General features: G+C 36.2%; 2 protein-coding genes across 7 annotated transcripts in view; one reads left to right on the forward strand and one right to left on the reverse strand.

Annotated features, from left to right (window-relative positions):
• The first annotated feature begins 39 nt into the window (after positions 1-39).
• XPNPEP3 (X-prolyl aminopeptidase 3) overlaps positions 40-19,781 on the forward strand; it is a 46,717-nt gene continuing 26,975 nt past the window's right edge. Inside the window, exons 1-3 of one of the 5 annotated variants that reach the window (XM_074375603.1) lie at positions 40-692; positions 10,572-10,688; positions 11,729-11,876. Coding sequence is in view for 1 of the 5 variants with exons in the window: in XM_010960250.3 (XP_010958552.2) it covers positions 324-387; positions 10,572-10,688 (181 nt within the window). In the remaining 4 variants the exon portion in view is untranslated. Of the gene's footprint in view, positions 693-10,571; positions 10,689-11,728; positions 11,877-12,005; positions 12,031-19,781 lie in introns of those variants that run through there. The other 4 variants (XM_010960251.3, XM_074375602.1, XM_010960250.3 and 1 more) reach the window with 4 other exon arrangements.
• LOC123618369 (dnaJ homolog subfamily B member 7) lies at positions 5,534-17,891 on the reverse strand. 2 transcript variants are annotated; one of them, XR_006726794.2, is made up of 3 exons: positions 16,450-16,748; positions 13,073-13,149; positions 11,699-11,836 (listed from the first exon to the last, which is right to left on the reverse strand). XR_006726794.2 is itself a non-coding variant. In XM_074375604.1 (2 exons), the coding sequence occupies exon 2, from the start codon at positions 6,758-6,760 to the stop codon at positions 5,825-5,827; it is 936 nt and encodes a 311-aa protein (XP_074231705.1). In that variant the 5' UTR covers positions 6,761-6,852; positions 16,450-17,891; the 3' UTR covers positions 5,534-5,824. The 2 variants fall into 2 exon arrangements, 1 of the variants encoding a protein (XP_074231705.1); XM_074375604.1 differs by lacking the exons at positions 11,699-11,836; positions 13,073-13,149 and adding an exon at positions 5,534-6,852 and having other exon boundaries at positions 16,450-17,891.

The following is a 19,781-nucleotide window of genomic DNA, read 5'->3' on the forward strand; positions in this document are numbered from 1 at the left end:
ATGGGTCAAGCCCCTACCCGGTGCTTTCAAGGAGGCGGGAGCAGTCCCCTGCAGGGAGTCATTTAGAAGAGGTCGTTCTGTGAGTGGGGCCGTAAAATGGAACACGACGTCACGACGCCAAAAGGGCCCTCAGGCTGGAGCAGTGGTCGCAGCCGCGGGTGTGACGTCAACACTCTGCGCCGCCACGTGAGGAAAGCCCCGCAAGCGGCGCCGGCCGGAAGGGGAGGGGCTCTCGGCTGGGTTTCCTGACGACGCATCCCTGCGGGCGGCAGCTTCTCCGACTGTTTTTCTGTTTTTCTCCCTGACGCGTGAGCGTGGCAGTCATGCCTTGGTTACTCTCAACAACTAAGCTTCTTCCCGCCGTAGCAAGCGCCCGCAGCCTCTCAGGTTAGACTCACCTCCCACAGTGTCCCTTCTGAGGCGCACCAGGGGGATCCAAGTTGGTCTCAGGCGATCCCTGGTTCGACGGACCCTTTTGCTGGGGCCTCCACTCCCAAACCTGTGTGCTCCTCGGATATCTTCTCTACCGGCTGCTCCTGAAACAGAGTGGGCCCTGTGTTCTCTCTGTCGTTGAGGTATTCTGGGAGGTCGAAATCACTGCAGAAAGAAAAGTGTGTGCTATCTTCCAAGAGGGGCTGTCTTCAAAATAACTCGGACTCGTGGAAGTTGTGTCAGTTTTCACACTTGCTCAGGTGACAGAGTCTCTCACATCAAGTAGTTCTTGTTTCTGTTAGGTTAACCTAAAATGGTATTTTCGTGTTCTCAAAGACTTCACATGAGAGCTGGCTCCAGAATGTACAAGAAACATGTTTAGTAATACAAATCTTTTGAGTAGTTCCTCTCAGAAGAGGTAATGTTTGGAAATGCTCCTGAGGCTTTTTCTGTCTGAAAGCCCTGCTTGTGGAGTAGTCCAGGAGTATGGGGGATCGTTTTTTTAGGGTGAACTCTGTCGCGAGCAGTTAATCTGATGAGTATGAAGCTTGATCAGTGAACGCTGAATCATCTACCTTTCAGGCAGATCTGTCATTTGGATCATATTTTAGCTTTTTGGGCCAAGATGTGAACAATGTGTGAACCAGAGCACATTGTATTTGACATCAAAGCTATGTCTTGGCGTATGTTTCTTTTTTGTCAGTATTCTTGAATTTATTGAACATGGAATGGTAATTATATTAAGACTCACTCCTTACTCTAAAAAATAAAAATAAAAAGTAATCATTGTCCAATGCACAGAACTTGCTCTTTGCTTCTAATAGTTAAGCTGCAGAAAGCTGTCCCTCTGCGTGGGAGTAGGTGAATAGATGTGCAGTTAGTCAACCTTAATCACAGAGGCCACAACTTATGATTTAGTATTGGAACCATTATTCGCTTGTGACTTTTTTTTTTCCCTGTATTTATTGAGGCTTTGTGTAAAACCTGATTAATCAAGGTTTAGGACTAGGTACTGGATTATACACACCAAGATCTTTGAAAAATGTTATTCATTGTGCTTCATTTTGCCTCAATGGAATAAGTAAATTTAACTATACTTCTTAGATTAACATCATAAATGCATATCTAGTCTTTCTGAACGAATGAATGCTCTCCTTGGATCTTCACAGGTCCAGTAAGTTAGAGCAAATACTTTACTGATGGGGAACTGAAACTAACACAATGTCACAAGTAGCAAGTCAGGAATGTTAGTTGTCTGATTGCCATCTAGTCCTTTTTCTATTATACTTCTGTTAGGTCTTACTCTGACTTAGTAGAGTCCTTTTGGAACTTTTTATTGAGCCAGAAAGAATGTATCTTCACTCAGTAACTTTTGATTTAGTAGGTATTGAGAATGAATCTCCACCACCCGGGAGTTGCTCATAGTTTAGTCAGATGATAGAGAAACAACAGAGAAATGAGAATATGACAAAGGATGGTACTAGAAGGTTGACTGAAGTGAGATGGGAGCTCAAGAAAAGCAGTAATGGGTTGTATATATGTTATTCTGGAATTTTACCAAGTTTTAGAATTTGAAAATTCCACTGTCTTTAGGTGCTCATAAATAGAACTTTGAATGTCTGTGGCTCCTGGTTGCCCTTCTTTAGAAATCCTCTAGGTGCAGAATATTGAGTACCATAGGTAACTTTCTCTTCTGTGAAAATCATGCATTCCTAAAGTAAAAAGCTTTGACTAGCTAATTAAGAGTTTGTTTTCATTAATTGAAATATTTACACCATCTAGTCATCTGAGGAAAAGCTTAATAAAACAATAATACATAAATTATATTTTAAAAGATGAAATCATTTAAGATAAATATAATTGTGAGATGAGGAAACATTAAAAATATTAAAGAATAAGTGGAAAATAATTTTTAAAAGCCTGTTTGCAGTTAATTTACTTAGCGTTGAGCACTAAGCACACAAAGTTTCTAACATCATGGGAAATGGACAAAAAAGCAAATTTTTGTAATATAACAGACTTGTGGGGAGAAGGACAAAGTGACAGATACTTTCTGGGTGCAGAAATGGGCAAGGAGGAAATGTGTGCATGTCTTTAAAGATTAGGAGATATTTGATTTGAGACTTGGAAAAAAGGCCTTCACCAAGCAAACTAGAGTAAAAGAGCCATCCTGGCAGAGAGGACATACGCAAAGTCGCAGAAGTCTGAAACAGAATGACTGTGCAAGACTTTGCAATCATTAGTAAGCCTGGAGGAGTTTTTTTGAAATATGTTGCTGGGCATGTTAATAGGTGTTACACCAAAAGGGTTCTGTGGTCAAATAAGTATAGGAATGATACATTTCATAGTGCTCAAAGTAGACTAATCCTAAGTCTCTAAGAGAGAAATGTATTTGACATTCATATGTAACATATTTGACCATGGAGCCCTTGTTTTGTGGTGAGTCTTGAACTGATATCCCTTGGAACACATTTTGGAAAACATTGGGCTCAAGCATGAGATGTGTAAGAAGAGGTGATAGAAAATAAAACTGGGAAGAAAGCTGGTGGCTGGCTCACAGAGGGCCTTGTATATTATGTTAAGAAACATTGAGCTTTTTCCGCTAGGCAAGAGGAAACAATTGAATAATTTTAAACTATTGAGTAGATTAAATCTGAATTTTTAATTACCTGTTAAGAATAGACATAAAAAATGGGCTGGAAGGCATGGCATTGCATTCTCAAATTTTCAAAGACACTGGTTTTTGCTTTTGTGTTGAAAAATTGCATTTTTAAAGTCTGATTAGTGCCGCAAATGTGATAACAGATAAATTCTACTAAATATCGCACTTTATATAAGTAGCATTTTAAAATACTCTAAGCTTTTATTTTCTGCAAATAAGCTTTAAATGCTAATTGTCCCCAGTCTCTCTTGTAGAATAAATGACCTTTCCTCCCCACCTACCTACCAGCTAAAAATCAAAACACAACAGAAGCTCCCACTTTACTATAGCAGTCATTTAAAAATAGTAGATGTTAGAATTTTTTCTGGTTTCCAAATTTATTGCATTGCTATATACCAGTGAATTGTATTTTGCCAAAGGTGATGGGGTTTTCATGCTGTTAAATTATTTACTCCCATCTATTGGTCACATTAAAATTTACAGTAATTATACTTCTAAGATAAAATATTAAAATAATACGATCAATAAGATCTTTTTGCTTAAAAGAAGAATTCAGTGACAGGGAACATGCAGGATGCAAGTCAATGCAGGAAATTCTTTTTTGTTGTTGCTTAATAAATTCAGGGATCTCAACTGTAGCATATCCAAAATTTAACAGCTGCAGTTCTATCTCAGATTAATGGTACTTCCCTTCTTTCATTTGCTGAGACTCAAAACCCTGACTCTTGTCATACCCAACATCCAATCTGTCAACAAATTTTCTTTGAACCTACCTTTATAATGTATCCAGAATTTGATCATTCTTTATCACTACCACCTCCACCACTCTGACCAAGCTACTACAATCTCTTGCCTGGATTATGGCAATAGCCTGATTTCCCTGCTTCTACTGCTTTCTTTGAGTCTGTTTTCAATGATGGCAGCCAGAGTAGGCCTGTTTAAATATGTCAGATTATGTCATTCTTCTGCTCAAAGCCTCCAGTGGCTTCCTGTTTCACATGTTATAACATAGTCCATACTGTAATCTAGCAGTCCCTGCATAATCTGATCTCCTGTTACCATTCTTACTTTGTCTACTTGCTCTCATAATTGGCCACACTGGTCTCCTCCAAACATACCTTACACAGCCTGCCTTAGGGACATTTCACTTGCTAGTCCTGCTACTGCCTGATACTCTCTGACCAGATATCCACATGACTAACTCCTTCATTTCCTTTAGATCTGTGATCAGATGTAACTAGCACTTTTCCCTATCCTCAGCACCTATGATTAACATTATATTTTACTTACTATTTATTGTCTCTCTCCAGTTTAAGCTGATAGCTAAGATTTTTGCTATTTGTTAGTTTTTGTATCCCAGGTACCTAGAATACTACTTCACAAACAGTAGGTACTCAAAAAATACTGTTGAATGAATGAAAGAACAAAAGTAATAGGCTAAAAAAGCAATATACATTGAAAATGCAATAATTGCAGGAAACTAAGAAGTAATTGTGTTAAAATTAAACTAAGTTCATTTAAGAGAAGCAAATGCATGCAAACACTGGGCTCAACTTGCTTAATATTGGATGTATCTATAACTTATCTATTTTTCTTTCATTATAACCCTAAATTATGATGGCTAAAGGTGGTATTTTAGAGTAATGTATTTGTATATCCTGGGTACATACTCAAAAAGAAAATAGAAAACAGAAAATTTCTTATCTGGTGTGATTCATTGATGGCCTACCACACATGATACAACCAAATTGCTCTGAGGAATCCAGGGTAAGTCTGGCTTTTTTTTAAAAATTGTAGTAAAATACATGTAACGTCAAATTTATCATGTTGATCATATTTAAATAAACAGTTGTGAAAAAGATCTCCAGAACTTTTTCATCTTGCAAATTCAAAACTGTATTCATTAACAACTTCCCTCCCCTCCCCCTAGCCCCTGGTAACCACAATTCCACTTTCTGTTTCTATGAATTTGACTTTAGATACCTCATTTGAGTAGAATTATGAATTAAATTATTTGTCTTCTTTCTAAAACTGTCTTATTTTACTTAGCATAATGTCTCAAAGTTCATCCATGTTGTAACATGTGATAGGACTTTCTCCCTTTTTAAGGCTGAGTAATATTCCACTGTGTGTATAAACCTATATGTATAAATATTTCATTTATCCATTCATCCATAAATTGACATTTGGATTGGCTCCACTTCTCAGCTGCTGTGATAAGTGCTGCTGTGAATATGGTTGTGCAAATATAAGTCTAGCTATTTTTAACATGAAATACTTTTATACTTTAATTATAGTATCTTTATGTGTGAAATGCTCTTGGGAAAAAGTCATTTCATGAATAATTATGTAGTCTAAACCTGTGTATCTTAATAACATTTTTAGCTGCTGTAGTAGTTTTAATTAGATCAAAAGAATGAAATAAAATAGATCATAGACTCTACTAAAGAAAAATTTTATGGTATATAAACATTTATCTCAGAAACAAAAAGTAAAATAATCTTTGCTGGTTTCTAAATTCTTGACATCACTGTCACCACAAACTCATCTTTTTCTAGCATACCTAATCCGAACAGCCACTCATCAGATGTCTACAATCCTGCTAAAACGTTAAAAATATAATCTTACTGTAGTATTAAACAAATATTATCTACAAAACTCTAATTAACCAAAACACACAAAGAGTTGTGTTCAAATGTTATATGAACATAGTGTGTCTAAAGAGTCAGTTTAACGATTCCTTTTGGTTGACTTCTTCTTCTGTACCTCTTTATGCTTCTTTTTTTTCCTCTTACCACCTTCTTTGAATCCTGATGAGAAAATAGAGGGATTCCAGTTGCTGGTGACCCAAGGTATACCCTGCTCATCATTGTCCACAAAAGTATACTGAGATACATGTTTGGGGCTGTAGGACTTTGGTGAATAATTGTTGAATGACTGTCTTCTCCAGCTGCATTCTTCTGCAGAGCTCTCTTCATCTGCCAAACCATTTAAAAGAAAGGATTTCAACTCACCATCATCTTCATCTTCTCTTTCTTGATCATTCTCAATAATTCTCTTTGTATTAGTATTTCTGTCATTAACAATTTTACCTGAAGTTGTAACAGATACGTAGTTGCCAATTTCACTATGCTCAAATGCCAGAGAAGAGAATGAATTAAGGCCCTCTTGGCCCAATGAACCATATGGTGTATATCCTGTATCATATGAAGAAAATCTCTCAAACACTGGGTATTCACTGGATGCAGAGAAAAAGGATCTTGTACCTCTGTTTCCGCTTCCATAGGAGCTTCTTGGATTATTTAAAAGTTCCTCAAGTGAGTCTTGAAAGAAATGAAATGAAAAAGAGTCCTTTTCACCAAAAATTTCTTTAAAGATATCATCTGGCTTACGGAATGTGAAGCCATACTCAGAAGAATCATCAAAACGACTCCTGCCTCCACCATTTAATCCTTCTTTGCCATATTTATCATAAATGTCCCGTTTTTCATCATTTGATAATACCTCATATGCCTCAGCTACTTCTTTGAATTTTCTCTCAGCTTCTTCTTTATTTTCTGGATTTTTATCAGGGTGCCATTTAAGTGCCACTTTTCGATAAGCCTTTTTAATGTCTTCAGGTGAAGCATATCTCTGCACTCCTAGAACTTCATAGTAATCCACCATGTTTTAACGATTGGAAAGGGGTCGTCTGGGTAGTGAGAACCGTGGTTTCCTCTCAGCTCAGGCTCTGCTGGTGGTGGTGGTAGAGGCAGTGACTGCAAATAGGCACATTTTTACGCTGAAGACAGTGTTATTACCACGGGCCACTGCTAGGAGACATTAGGACACTGATTATGTGGCAAGCAGAGTTACAAGCTTATGTCAGAGAGGGTTGCATTATGGTGTCATTCTGGGGTTAGGATAGGGACCAGACCTTCCAAATGGAGCTAGTCCAGAGTCATACCAGACCATCCTGAACCCTCTGGACTACTTCCCCCATGTTTTCCTGGAAGCCTCGGACAGTGCCTCATAAACCAGTGGGACCGGTTGTTGATGGCCGTAGCATTCCCCTTGTGTAATCTGACCTCTGGATTACTGAACCTTAATATCTTTCTTCTCAGTTCTTCCATGTTTTGGTTTGGAAAAAATGAAAAATTCATGAAGTAGGTGAAAAGGTTTTCAAGCAGTTGACATTTACTTCAACCTTAGTAGGTCATTGTATTAGTTTCCTGAGGCTACCGTAACAAACTACCACAAACATGGTGGCTTGAAACAACAGAAGTGTATTGTCTCGGTTCAGGAGGCCAGAAGTTCAAAATTGTGTGTCAGCAGAGCTGTACTCCTTCCAGAGTCTCCAAGAGAGAACCCGTTCTTTACATCTTCCAGCTTCTGCTTTTTGTCTCTGTCTTCCTTCCTCCTCTTCTGTCTCAAATCTCCCTCTGTATTTCTCTTAGGACACATGTCATTGGATTTAGGACCAACCCAGATAATCCAGGGTGATCTTATCTCAAGTTCCTTAATTACACCTGCAAAAACCCCTTTTCCAAATAAACTAACAGTCCTGGGTTCTGGAGACTAGGACATGAACATATCTTTTTAAGGCCACCGTTCAAGACACTGCAATAATATTTTAGTGCACTGAGACAAACTTTGAAATAGGGCGGCAAAAATAATAGTCATAGAATAGTATTAGTGAAATTTCTATATGCATCTATATGCATTATATATATATACATAATATATACATATACATTTTCTATACATATATAGAAAATGGTCTGTGTATATACTATGTTATTGTGTAAAATATAATTCTTACTGTGGGTCTTGGTTTTAAAAACTTGAAAGCCGCTACCTAATATACTGGCTTTATCTCACGGGTGAAGAAACAAGTGCAGAGGAATCATGCCAAGATCACACAGGTAGTAGAATTAAACTAGAACTAGCAGTTTTTTCTGCTATGCCATGCTGCCTTTAACTGTCTTAGATTGCCTTCCAGAGTGCATACTTAGTTCCTTCATTTTTCTCTACGTTCACCTCATCTCTTTTTCTGTTTTTTTCTTTTTATTATGTAAACATTTAAATATATACACAAGGAGACAGAGAAGTATAATAAACTCCAATGTACCCATCACCCAGACTCAATAATTATCAACTCATGGCCAGTTTTGTTTCATCCAAATCCCCATTCATCTCCCCAATCCACTTCATCCCTATATTTTGAGACAAATCCGAGATCATATCACTTCATCTGTAAATATTTCAATTTATATCTCTAAAGGATAAGTTTCTTCCTTTTTAACATAACTGCAACACCACTGTCACACCTTAAAAAGATAAATATTACTTCCATTATATCGTCAAATATACAATCACTGTCCAAATTTCCAATGATCTCATAAATGTAATAAATAGTGTGAATGGGTATTTGCTTTACAGTTTGTTGCTTGAGTCAGGACCCATATCAGGTCCACATGTTACAATTGATTGATAATGTCTTTTAAGGTTTTCTTAATCTACAGATTCCCTCTTCCATCTCTTACCACCCCTACCTGCCTTGGAATTTATGTGAAAGAAACTGAGTTTGTCCTGTAGTGTCTCCCACAGTCTGGGCTTCTTTTTTTTTTTTAATTTTAACTTTTTTTGAGGGGGTGGGTAATTAGGTTTTTATTTGTATATCTTAATGGAGGTTCTGGGGATTGAACCCAGGATCCCATGTATGGTGAGCACACACTCTACCCCTGAGCTATACCGTGCCCTCTACAGTCTGGACTGTGTTGATTTGCATTCTTATGGTGTCACTTAGTAAGTTCCTCTGTATTTTTTGTAAATTGCCTCATCTTTGTTAAACTTTCAGTGTGTATAGACTGGGAATATTCCTTAATATGCCTGTACAATTTTTTCTTTTTTCTTTTTTTAATTCTGTACATTTTCTAAGATAGATTCCAGGAAATACTTGTTTAATATTTTTCCTTTTTCTCAATTTCCACTGTTCTTACCTGTATTTTCATATTGCCTGAAAACCTGTACCATTTTCTCTGTCTTTTTAATTATTCAAGAAGTTCTCAATAATCCTCGGTGAATGTAAATTTAATTCACAGTTAACATTTAAGACTTAACTCTTCAGATACACACACCGTCATTCATACTTCATAATCCCCATGAAAACCTTTAACTTGATCCAGACTTAACCAGTCGGCTGTTGCAGTGATTGTATGTTCACAAGGAGATTGTTTAGTACTAATTGTGTTGTTGGGATTCAGCAGAGAAGATCTATTGAGCAGCAGGGTGGAGGGATAAGAGCAAAGATTTTGAAGTTAAATAAACCTGGGTTTGAATCCCAGCTTCCCCAGTACTGACTGTATAGCATTGCACAAATTACTTCTCTGAGTCTGATTCCTTGTTTGTACCAAAAAAGAAGTGATGAAATGCCTCCCTCACATGACATTCCTTAATTTGGCAGACAAAGCCTTCAGTGGTCTGAGCCTTACTTGCTGACCTCTCCATCTCCCTCCAGCAGCAACACTGACCTGAAACTCTCCTTCTCTTACCCCTGCACGGACGCACGTGCACACATCAACGTGGTGCCTTCCATGCCTTCCCTTTCATGATCTTATTCGTGATACCTTCCCCTCCCCTTGTCGCTTTCAGTTGACTAATTCCCATTCAGAATAGGCATCACCTACTTCTGCAGTCTCACACAAATGCCTCACGTGTGATTCTCTGTTCCCCAGAGCACCGTGTGCCTGTTTGTTATTGTACCCATCCCACAGACTTGTATTAGTCTTTGCACTCTCAAAACCCTTGTGTATGAATCCATCACTGCGTTCACCATGTAGTATTGTAATGCTTTGTTTGTCTCACCTCCACGAGGCTATATATTCTTTGAAGGCCACAGCAGATAGTCTTGTTTTATTCTTGTGTGTTTTCCAGCATGTATTCCAATCACATGCTTAATAAAGCTTGTTGAATGAATGCTAATAATATTGCTTGCTGGGGGCTAACTGTGATTAAGCATTTTTCATACATTATTTTATCTAGCTCTAACATTCCACAATTGAGTGAGATAGTGTGTGCATATTTTCTCAAGCTTCACATATTCTCAAAAAAAAAAGGTTAATTCTCTTTTTCTGAATGTTAGGACACAGTGTAACACTACCTCTGTGAAATACTTCCCAACCCCTCCCCTGCTTTTGTTTGTTGCCTTCCTTCATTTCCATCGCTCCTCATTTATACGTTAATCATAGTGTATGTATATATACCTCTATTATATTGTAGTAGACTAAAGTCACTAAAGGTAAAGATGATCTTATTTCTGTATTCCTAGAGTGGAACCCAGGCTCTGGCTGGCACTGAGGAAGCGCCATGTAAATACTGAAGGAGATACTAATTTGCGTTTTTCTAAAGCATCTTGCTGGAGATAGATAAATGTGTGTATACTGTGAGGGCTTTCTAGATACATTGTTCCATTTCATTCTGATTTTTTTTTCTTCAGGATGTGTGTCATGTTCACAGCGAAAGTACTCCCTGCAGCCCATCCCAGAGAGGAGGATTCCAAACCGATACCTAGGCCAGCCCAGCCCCTTTACACACCCACACCTCCTCAGACCAGGTGAGGCCTTTTAACTGTAGTGACTCTCTTCTCTCTTTGTCTGTGCTTTATCTAGAACTGTGCTAATAGAAATTTTTGCAGCAGTGGAAATGTTCTAGATCAGTGGTATCCAATATAGTAGCCACTATGTACAGGTGTCTACTGTATACTTATAACATTGCTAATGCAACTGAGGAACTCAATTTTTTGTTTTATTTTATTTTATTTTAATTTAAACAAATACATGTGGCTACTAGTACTGTATTGACAGCATTGTCTAGAACAATAAATACAATAAGCCTTACAATTCAGAAGTATCAGTAAAAAAATATGTATTTCAAGATGTTTTTAAAGAAAAATTCTGTTTCTTGTTTTTTTTCTTTTAAATTTATTATTTTTTTTATTACTATTTAATGGAGGTACTGGGGATCGAACCCAGGACCTCATGCATGCTAAGCACACACTTCTACCACTGAGCTACACCCATCCCCCCTCAAAAGTTCTGTTACTTCTAAAACATAGTTTCTAGAACTGTATTCTAACTATTGATTCCTTGTGAACTACTTTGTTAAAGACATTTTAGAAAACATGTTTTTCTTGAAAGTGTTAAATGCTCACTTCAAAATATTAATAAAAGTGTCTCTATATAGATTATGCAAGATTTCCAGATGTGATTGTCACAGCTTTGAGATGTGATTACAGTGATAAAGGTGATGCAAAAAGTTGATAAAGGTTTACCTCATTAATTTTTTTTTCTACTGTAAGATTCCAGTGTTACTGCTAGAAGATGTATCATCAGCTATTGCTCAAATTCATACCTAAAGGGTTTTGTTTCTTTTAAAAAAGACAGTTAAGGGATGAACTATGGTGAGTAAATATCATCCCAAAGAGGTAGGTAAAGTAAAACCAAATGCTCTGTAGAAAAAACAGTCAGGTTTTCAAGGGAGATTAATTGTTGCTTCTGCCATGGGAAGTTAAATGTGTCCTTACTGTGTAAGTACACATAGTAATAATCGAAATTGCCTTTAGAAATATGTTGCTCTTTCACTGTCTCCACTCAGTGAATGATACCAGTGTGTCTCTCAGTGAGGGCTTCCTTTTGCTGATTCTTCATCAGACTGGAATTCCTGCTGGGAAGTTGACTGAGACTCAGGAAATGCAGCTCACCACTGAAATACACAAGAAATCAGAGGTTTTCAAAGCTGTAAGGTAAGCTTACTAGCAATACAGTAGGTATTAATTTAAGTATTTCTCTACCCAATCAACCTAACTGTAGCTTCAATTTTTTTTTTCAGTAGAATTGATATTGAGTTTAACCAGCTTTGAAAATTACTGATTTCTCGTGATGAGACACTTTTACATGGTGAGCTGCATTTTCCAGGCCTTGAAACTAGTAACCATATTGCCAAGATGATGGCTTCTGTATCTAGACTGTTTGTTATTTATGTTATGTGCATGTTAACTATGTAAGAAATGAATGCAAACAAATACACACACATACATGTTCATACATATGTTCATATAAACTATGGGGATAGGGGAGGAATGTCTGCCTTAATTTTTATTCTCTTTGATAATAGGGTTTTGGACATTGAGGTAAGTTAGAAGGGATAAAAGTAGATGGAATTTTAAAACAGAATTATCAGTGTTAAAAAAAACCATCAGATACAGTTTTTGTCTCCAAAACTGTGTAAGTATCCAAAGTATTAATCACTTGTCTTTCTCCATGTAGAGATGCAAAACTTACAGAAGTGTTAAAATAATTGAGGGGTGGAGGAAGAGTAAATTATTAAGAAAAATTAAGAGGCATGTAATACTTTTTAAAAAATCTCTTTTACAAAGTCAAAGTCAGTTTGTTAGTTTGGGGTATAAAATTATGTCTCTATTATGGGGTTTGACCAAAAGGTTTCATATTTGGCATATTTTCCAATACTTGCCAGTACTTTAAACTTTTGAAAAGTATCTCAGTCCCTTTCCTAATTATTTTACAGGTTCCATGTATATTATAGACAAATTGGAGAATACAGATAAGCATGATTTTTAAAAAATTACTCATAATCCCACCATTCAGACAAAACCACTATGGAGATTTTAGTATATGTATATATATATTGTGTACATGTATACACACTCTGTATACTGATCAACGATTTCCTTAAAATAAATTCCTAGAAGTGAAATTACTGGAATTACAGTTCCTTCTGAATTTTGGGGAGCTGTTTTCCTTGTATTTCTTTTGGCCATATCTACCCAAGTTTCCTGAAGCAACAGTAACTTGGAAAATATTCAGCAGAATGACATGGGAGATAAAAGAATTCTGTGCGGGCTGTGATTACTACTGCTTTAGATGGAAACAGAGTTAGATTGACTCCCCCCAAGTCCTCTTAGTGATTTTTAAAGCTTACCCTTTTCTTAAAGAAATCTGAGCATTGTAGACCATTTCTTCTTTTTATGACATTGTCATCTCTGTTAAGAATTGTGTCTGTAGAGACAGAAAATGTCAATTCATCCTCCTTGATCATTAATATGCCTTCCACTTATTATCACCCAGGGGAAAAAGTGATTCCATATAAGAAGGCAAATAGCATTCTGAGCTGTATACTATTACGAACCGTGAACCTCCTCACCCCTCCCCACCCCTACTCCCCCGGCTTGGGCGAAGGAAGGATTTATTACTTGCAGCAAAGTAAGGAGAACAGGGGTCTTTCCCAAGGCGGTGTCTCTGTGAATCTGCTTTTTATAATATCTGTACAAGAAAGACACTTACATAGTTCCCTGACATTGTAAGATGTTCAGCTCCATAAACAACTCCCTTCCAGGGAATAGAAAGAATTAGTGCCTTATGCATTGTTCCCAAAAAACTTAATTTCTAAAATTTTTACCTTCCTGAACAAAATTAATTTTGGAATATGTGATATAATTTGGAGCTTAAGAAAGGGCTATTCAAAAAGTTGGGCTTGTCAAAATGACTTGTCTGACATCCAGAACCACTTCTTGGTTTTCTGTCAACTACAGCAGTGAATAGATTCATTGGGAAATAATCAGAATACAAGTGTATGGCCCACAACTTGAGGGAATGCTTTTACCATGTACCTTTTTGTCCCTTTTCGTCAAATAATGGCTGAGACTATATAGTTGTTGTCAAGTATATTTTAAATGATGAAAAGATTGATTCTAGAGTGGGTTGTAGATAATAATTCTCAAATCTCCTTCCCATAAAGGTTTCAGAATCAGTTAGGTATCAATCTTTCAGTGATAATTCAGTTGTAGTTCTGCCTTAAGCAAGGGGTGTATTTTTTTTTAAGTTTTGTTAAACATGATTGACTTTAATAACTAAAAGATCAAGACTTATTTTGGTAGGGTGAGGTTTTTATAAACATAAAAATATATGTCCAAGAAATAAAAAATTGAAAGTGACTTGAATCTGTCTAGACCATTGGGTGAGCTTTTTCAAATTATACATGCATGCCAGGATCCCAAAGACTTGCTGAATCAGAATCTCAGGGGAAAGGCTTGGACCATGTGTTTTGAAGTGCTCCCTGGGTGTTTCTGATGCAGGCCACTGGCCTAATGGGTCCTCACTCAGCTGGGTACATGGGATGCCTACTGACTTAAGGAGGCAAGCCAGATCTTTAGCCACAGGCCATGTTTTGAAGCAGAGTGTGCCCTCCCCATGTCTCTCTGATGTCCTCATCCCCAAACACTCAGTTCTTAAATCACCACCATCAAACATTTACTGAATGATTACATTTATCTAGCCATTTCAAAACACATTTTGTAGATTATGCCTGATAGGCAGAGTAGTAGTCTAAAAAAGTTTTGTATTCTAGAGTTTTTAAATTTAGACTTATTTTTTTCCTAGATATTTCACCTTGAAGTCTACTTGTTTTTATAAAGTAATATATATTTTTCCTACTCCCTGTGTACCTATGGAATTTTTAAAATAAGTGTATATTCATATTGACATAGTTATATATTTTCCTCTCATCTTCATCTTGTGATTAGATTTGAATGCAGAGTAAAGACTGGAGTCTTTACATATATAAGTTTATAGGTGAAAAAACTATATTTAACTTGTATATATGATACATGTTGGCTACTCATTTCAAGGTACCATTATACTGATAACTAGCTTATAGAAATTCCATAAATTGCTGTCTAGTGCAGAATTATAGAGTATTTCTCTTTTTTTTAATACTGAGAGGAGAAAGACAATTTTGAAATATATTAACTTTCATGTGGTTTAAATACTGGTGCATTAAAAATATATACTTGTCTATTTCTCTCTTTAACCTTTGTGCATATTTCTCATTTGTATCCAGAAATTCTCTGTGGTAGAGATTAGCAAGAATCTGCCCCAGAAAAGAATTTAAAAAAGCTCTTGAATCACTTGAAACTCATTCTTCTTGTTGTGTGAAAAAGCCAGAGATGTTCGGGGTTTTATGTAAATAATTATTTTGATTAGGGATAGTGGTTGTCCCTGCAAATTTTACTGTTTCAAGATCCTGCCTAGCCTTGGATTACCAGAATGACAACCTCTTCAAGTGTATATTCTTTATTGTGGTAGTAATTATAACTAATATTTATATAGTGCTTACTGTTCTAAGTATTTCGTTAACTTCTTTAATATTCCTGACATTTTGTGCAGTGGGTGCTATTACTGTCCATTTTATAGATGAGGAAACTGAGGCACAGAGCAGTTTGGTAGTTCTCCCTAAGTCACTCAGTAAGTTGTTAAGCCAGAATTCCAACTCACAAAAGTGTGAGTCCACACTTAACCACAAAACAGCACATAACACTTGTGCCAAAGAATACGATCTGGGAATTTTTTTGAAGTCTCTTTTTGTTATAATATTTTTGGTAAGAAGTTCAACTGAGAGAAGTCTTAGTGTAAAAGTTATTTCAGCTTTAGAGTTGTCTCTTGGTATCCGCTGGTGATTGGTTCCAGGACCCCCTCAGATATTAATATCTGTGGCTGCTCAAGTCCCTTACATAAATTGGCGTGGTATTTGCATACATCCTCCTGTATACTTTAAACCAGCTCTAGATTACTTATAATACCTAATACGTTGTAAATATTATGTAAATAGTTGCTCTTGCCCAGCAAATTTGAGTTTTGCTTTTTGAGACTTTCTGGATTTTTTTTTCCCCAAATATTTTTGTTCTGTGGTTGGTTGAATCCCCCAGATGCAGAACCTGTGGATATGGAGGGCCAACTGTACTTTTTAAAAATGTGGCAAAATTTACATACAGTGAATTGTGCAGTTCTTAAATACACAATTCAGTGAGTTTTGACAAAGGTACAGCTATGTAACCTGTGCCTTGTTCCAGATGTAGAGAGCATTTCTGTCACCCTAGAAACTTCCTTCATACCTCCCGAGTCAGTCCCCACCTCCATCCTTAACCACTGCTCTGTTTTCTATCAACATGATTGTTTTGCCTATTCTTGACTTTCATGTAAGTGGAATCATACAGTATGGACCGTTTCTTGTCTGGCTTGTTTTGGTCAACATATGCAAATAAAATCCATTTAGAGTATTTTTAAGTTATTTATTTTGGTCATTTCATTTTTTCAGAGGGGTCTGTTTTACTTTATAAAGGAAACAGGTGTTAGCTTTTTCTTTACCCCCATACCATATAGTAATAGATCATTTTATGAACTACTTCCTTATATACAATGAAAACTAACTAATACTAAACAGAATTTAAGGACACTGCTTCAGAATCAGACCATGTTAAAATCCTAACCTAGTTAGTTTCAGAAAATAATTAACATACATACCTAGACTGTGGCGAAGACTTGTATCTTTTCATCCATTTTCAGTATTTATAAAACTTTCCTCTCTGGCTTTTCTCCTTGGCTGGTAAAATAGGAAAAACATTTTTCTTACTCTCTTGAGAGGCCCAGTTGTAAGTGTCCTGGAAGAGCTTTTCTTCTTGGCTGCAAAATCTCAGAATTGATCGTGGGACTTTGCTATTTGCAGAGTCCAGACTGTGACATCTAGGCATTTGATTGGTTAAATAAGCTTATTAGAGTAGCCCCTCTATCCTTAATTGATTCCACTTGATGAAATACTGGCTTTGCTTCTTAATACTTTACAATTTGACAAAGTTGCCAGAATGTCTATTTAGATATAGTTTTATCTGAAGAAATTCAGGCTAGATTGACTGTAATGTTTAGTTCTGTGATCAAAGGCCAAAACAACTGCCAGGTTTACCTCTGGGGTTAAAGTTCATTGCTTTATCGCTTTTCCCCCTCCTTCAAATGATAAGAAAAGGTGTGTTTTTCCTTGGATAATTTTTCTGTTGTGACCAAGAGTTCTTTGTTTGGAATTTCAGAAGTTTGGAAACATTTAGTTAATTATCCCTCCATAGTGTTTATAATTAGTAAGCTTGGGGAAAATGTAGCCAGTGTTTTAAATATTTCTCATGTAGTCATTTGTATGAAATTAGATTTAGCAAAGAGGAATGCTTTGAAGGGTGTAAAATATGGTTTTGCAATCCCTGCTTTGATTTCCAAATTTTTATCTTTTTGCAGAAGTTACTTCCTAATGTATGTATATGTATACTCTAATGAAAATGAGAGATAATACATAGGTTAGGGTCATTAATATTATGGGTTTTCTTCTTATCTTCCAAAGTTTGAAGAAAACACACAAAATGAATTGATTTTTTTAATTTAGTTTTATTACATGGACTGCAGCAAAATGCAGGAAAGGGACAAAGTAAAAAGATAAAAAGGAGAGATTGGATAACCACCAATTATAACCAGTCTCTGCTTTTATAAAAGTATTTACTACTTGGGTAAATTGGGAAACTTCCAATATTGAGTAACAGTGGCAGACTTAACATGAATATTTATCAGAGAGATAAATAGTTAAGCTGTTCTTTGCTCTGGTACATAGTTCAGTATTCTGCTCAAGAGCCCTAAGGGACTCTTAGCCAACTCAGTCCTGCGAGAAAGAAATGTGGTATGAGCTCTTCTAAGACTGACTCTGTTGCTTTGCCTAATTCAAACTGACCAGTTAGGCCCTCTCTTACTTATTTCTTTTATTTCTTATCAGCCTCCTCAATAAAAATGTAAATTTTTCTATTATAGATAAATAAAAGTTAAATTGAAATTATTAATGGGTCACAAACTACAGAATTTTCTGGAGAGATAAACTCTGCTTAGGTAAAACAACTAGACAGTTCCAAGGTAATCATAAACAGCTGAGTTACATGTACTGAACATGAGTACTAAGAAAACTTGAAGGACTTTGCTCCAGCAGTTTCTCTCCTAGGACTATACCATGGAAATAAAAGCTTCAGTATATAACGCATGAAAGTACCCTATAGATGTAACTACAAAAGTGTTTATTATTGCAGCAAAAAGCTGAAAATAATATGAATGCCCACCAGTATGGAAATGGGTCAGTAAGTTATGATAACCCCAAGAAATACTATGGGGACATCAAGCAGAATGAATAGGAGCTGTGCGGGATGACTTGGTGGGAGGGACTTCTATGAGGTATTGTTGTGTTAGAAAGCAACATACAGAAAAGACTGTGTAGTATCCCATTTTTGTGAAACACTAGTGACTCAAAAAACCCTTAATGCAGGTGTATGTGTATGTGATTGTATGAGTATTGAGAAAAATAGGAATGGTTACATACTTACAAACAGGGGCAAGGTGCTATGTGGGTGGAAGGAGGGAAGGGGAGTGAGGACTCAAACAACAGAGGAAAGGGGGGTAAATGTTTAACTATTGAAAGAGTTCAGTGTGGTGTGATTACATTTATACACAACTACAATATATATAGAGAGAGAAGTGAAGAAAACTAATTTAAAGAAATAAATCAACATGATCTGGGCTAATCAAGAAAACCTTTTAAATGAGGAAAGTCTAAAAACAAGCATATATTGATCCCAGCATCTTGGAGTGGAATTGTTGTGGAGAAAGAAGAAATTTTAGAAAGGGGACACATTGTAAGCAAAGTCATAGGGAAAGAACAGATTGGACTGACTTACATAAAACGTAAGAAGGAATTAATTTCAGAATAATTGGGAGAATGATAAGAAAAAAGTTGGCCAAGTCACCAAAGACCACATGTTGTATGATTTCATTCATATGAAATCTCTGCAATAGACAAACCCATAGGGACAGAAAATAGATCAGCGGTTGTCAAGGGTTGGGTGGATTTGGAGGAAACAGGGAGTAACCACTGATTGGCATGGAGTTTCTTTTTGTAATGATGAAATATTCTAAAAATCAGTTAGGGTGATGGTTGCACAATTCTGCAAATATACCAAAAATACCATTGAATTGTAGATTTTAAGTGGGAGAATTATATAGTATATAAATTATATCTCAGTAAAGCTGTTACCCAAAAAAGTTAGCCAGATAAATTGGAGTCACCTGGTAGACAACATTAAGATCTAGGCTTAAGAGTTGGAATTTGATCTAATGGACAATAAAGAACCATTTTTAGGCTATGAATATGGAGTAGACTATCCATGGCTTCTCTTTTTTAGTTTCTTTTTTCTCTTTATATTTGTATTTTATTTATAAAAGTATATACTCATTGAAACAAATTCAAATAATATAAAAAATGTTGTTAAATAGAAATTTTTAATTTATCTCATTCCCATAGATTACCACTATAATATTGTGATTTAAAAAAAAATTCTTTTCTCTCTCTCCTTTTTTTTTTTTTTAACATAGATAACATGGTGTCCATCTTGCTCTTTATGTTTTTTTATACTGCAGTGTTTCATGGCTGTCTTTCCATACTTGCACATGGAGACTGGCTACTGCCAGAGAATAATAATAGTATCCCACATCTTGGAGTCATTGTTAAGATTAGACGAGTTGGTACATGTAAATAATTAGAATAGAACTAGACACGTATTAAGCATTCAATAAGCATTAGATGTTGTTTTACTATTATTAAGTGTAGGCTTAGAGATACAGCTTTTGTGTGTGATTGTTTAATAGTTCTTTTCTTTGGAAACCTAAAGTGAAAGCAAGCATAATCTCTATTTCAGAAGTGAAGCATTCACCCATTCATCACTGAGCTAGCAGCCAGGCAGTCTGCTAAATACTAATGCTAAGAACTAACACATAACACTTCA

Source organism: Camelus bactrianus, chromosome 12, assembly GCF_048773025.1.
Source record: "Camelus bactrianus isolate YW-2024 breed Bactrian camel chromosome 12, ASM4877302v1, whole genome shotgun sequence".
In the NCBI taxonomy this organism is placed as follows: Eukaryota; Metazoa; Chordata; class Mammalia; order Artiodactyla; family Camelidae; genus Camelus; species Camelus bactrianus.

Bases quoted from the DNA above. Each gene is read 5' to 3' on its own strand.
- LOC123618369 (XM_074375604.1), bottom strand. From the start codon at position 6,760: ATGGTGGATTACTATGAAGTTCTAGGAGTGCAGAGATATGCTTCACCT.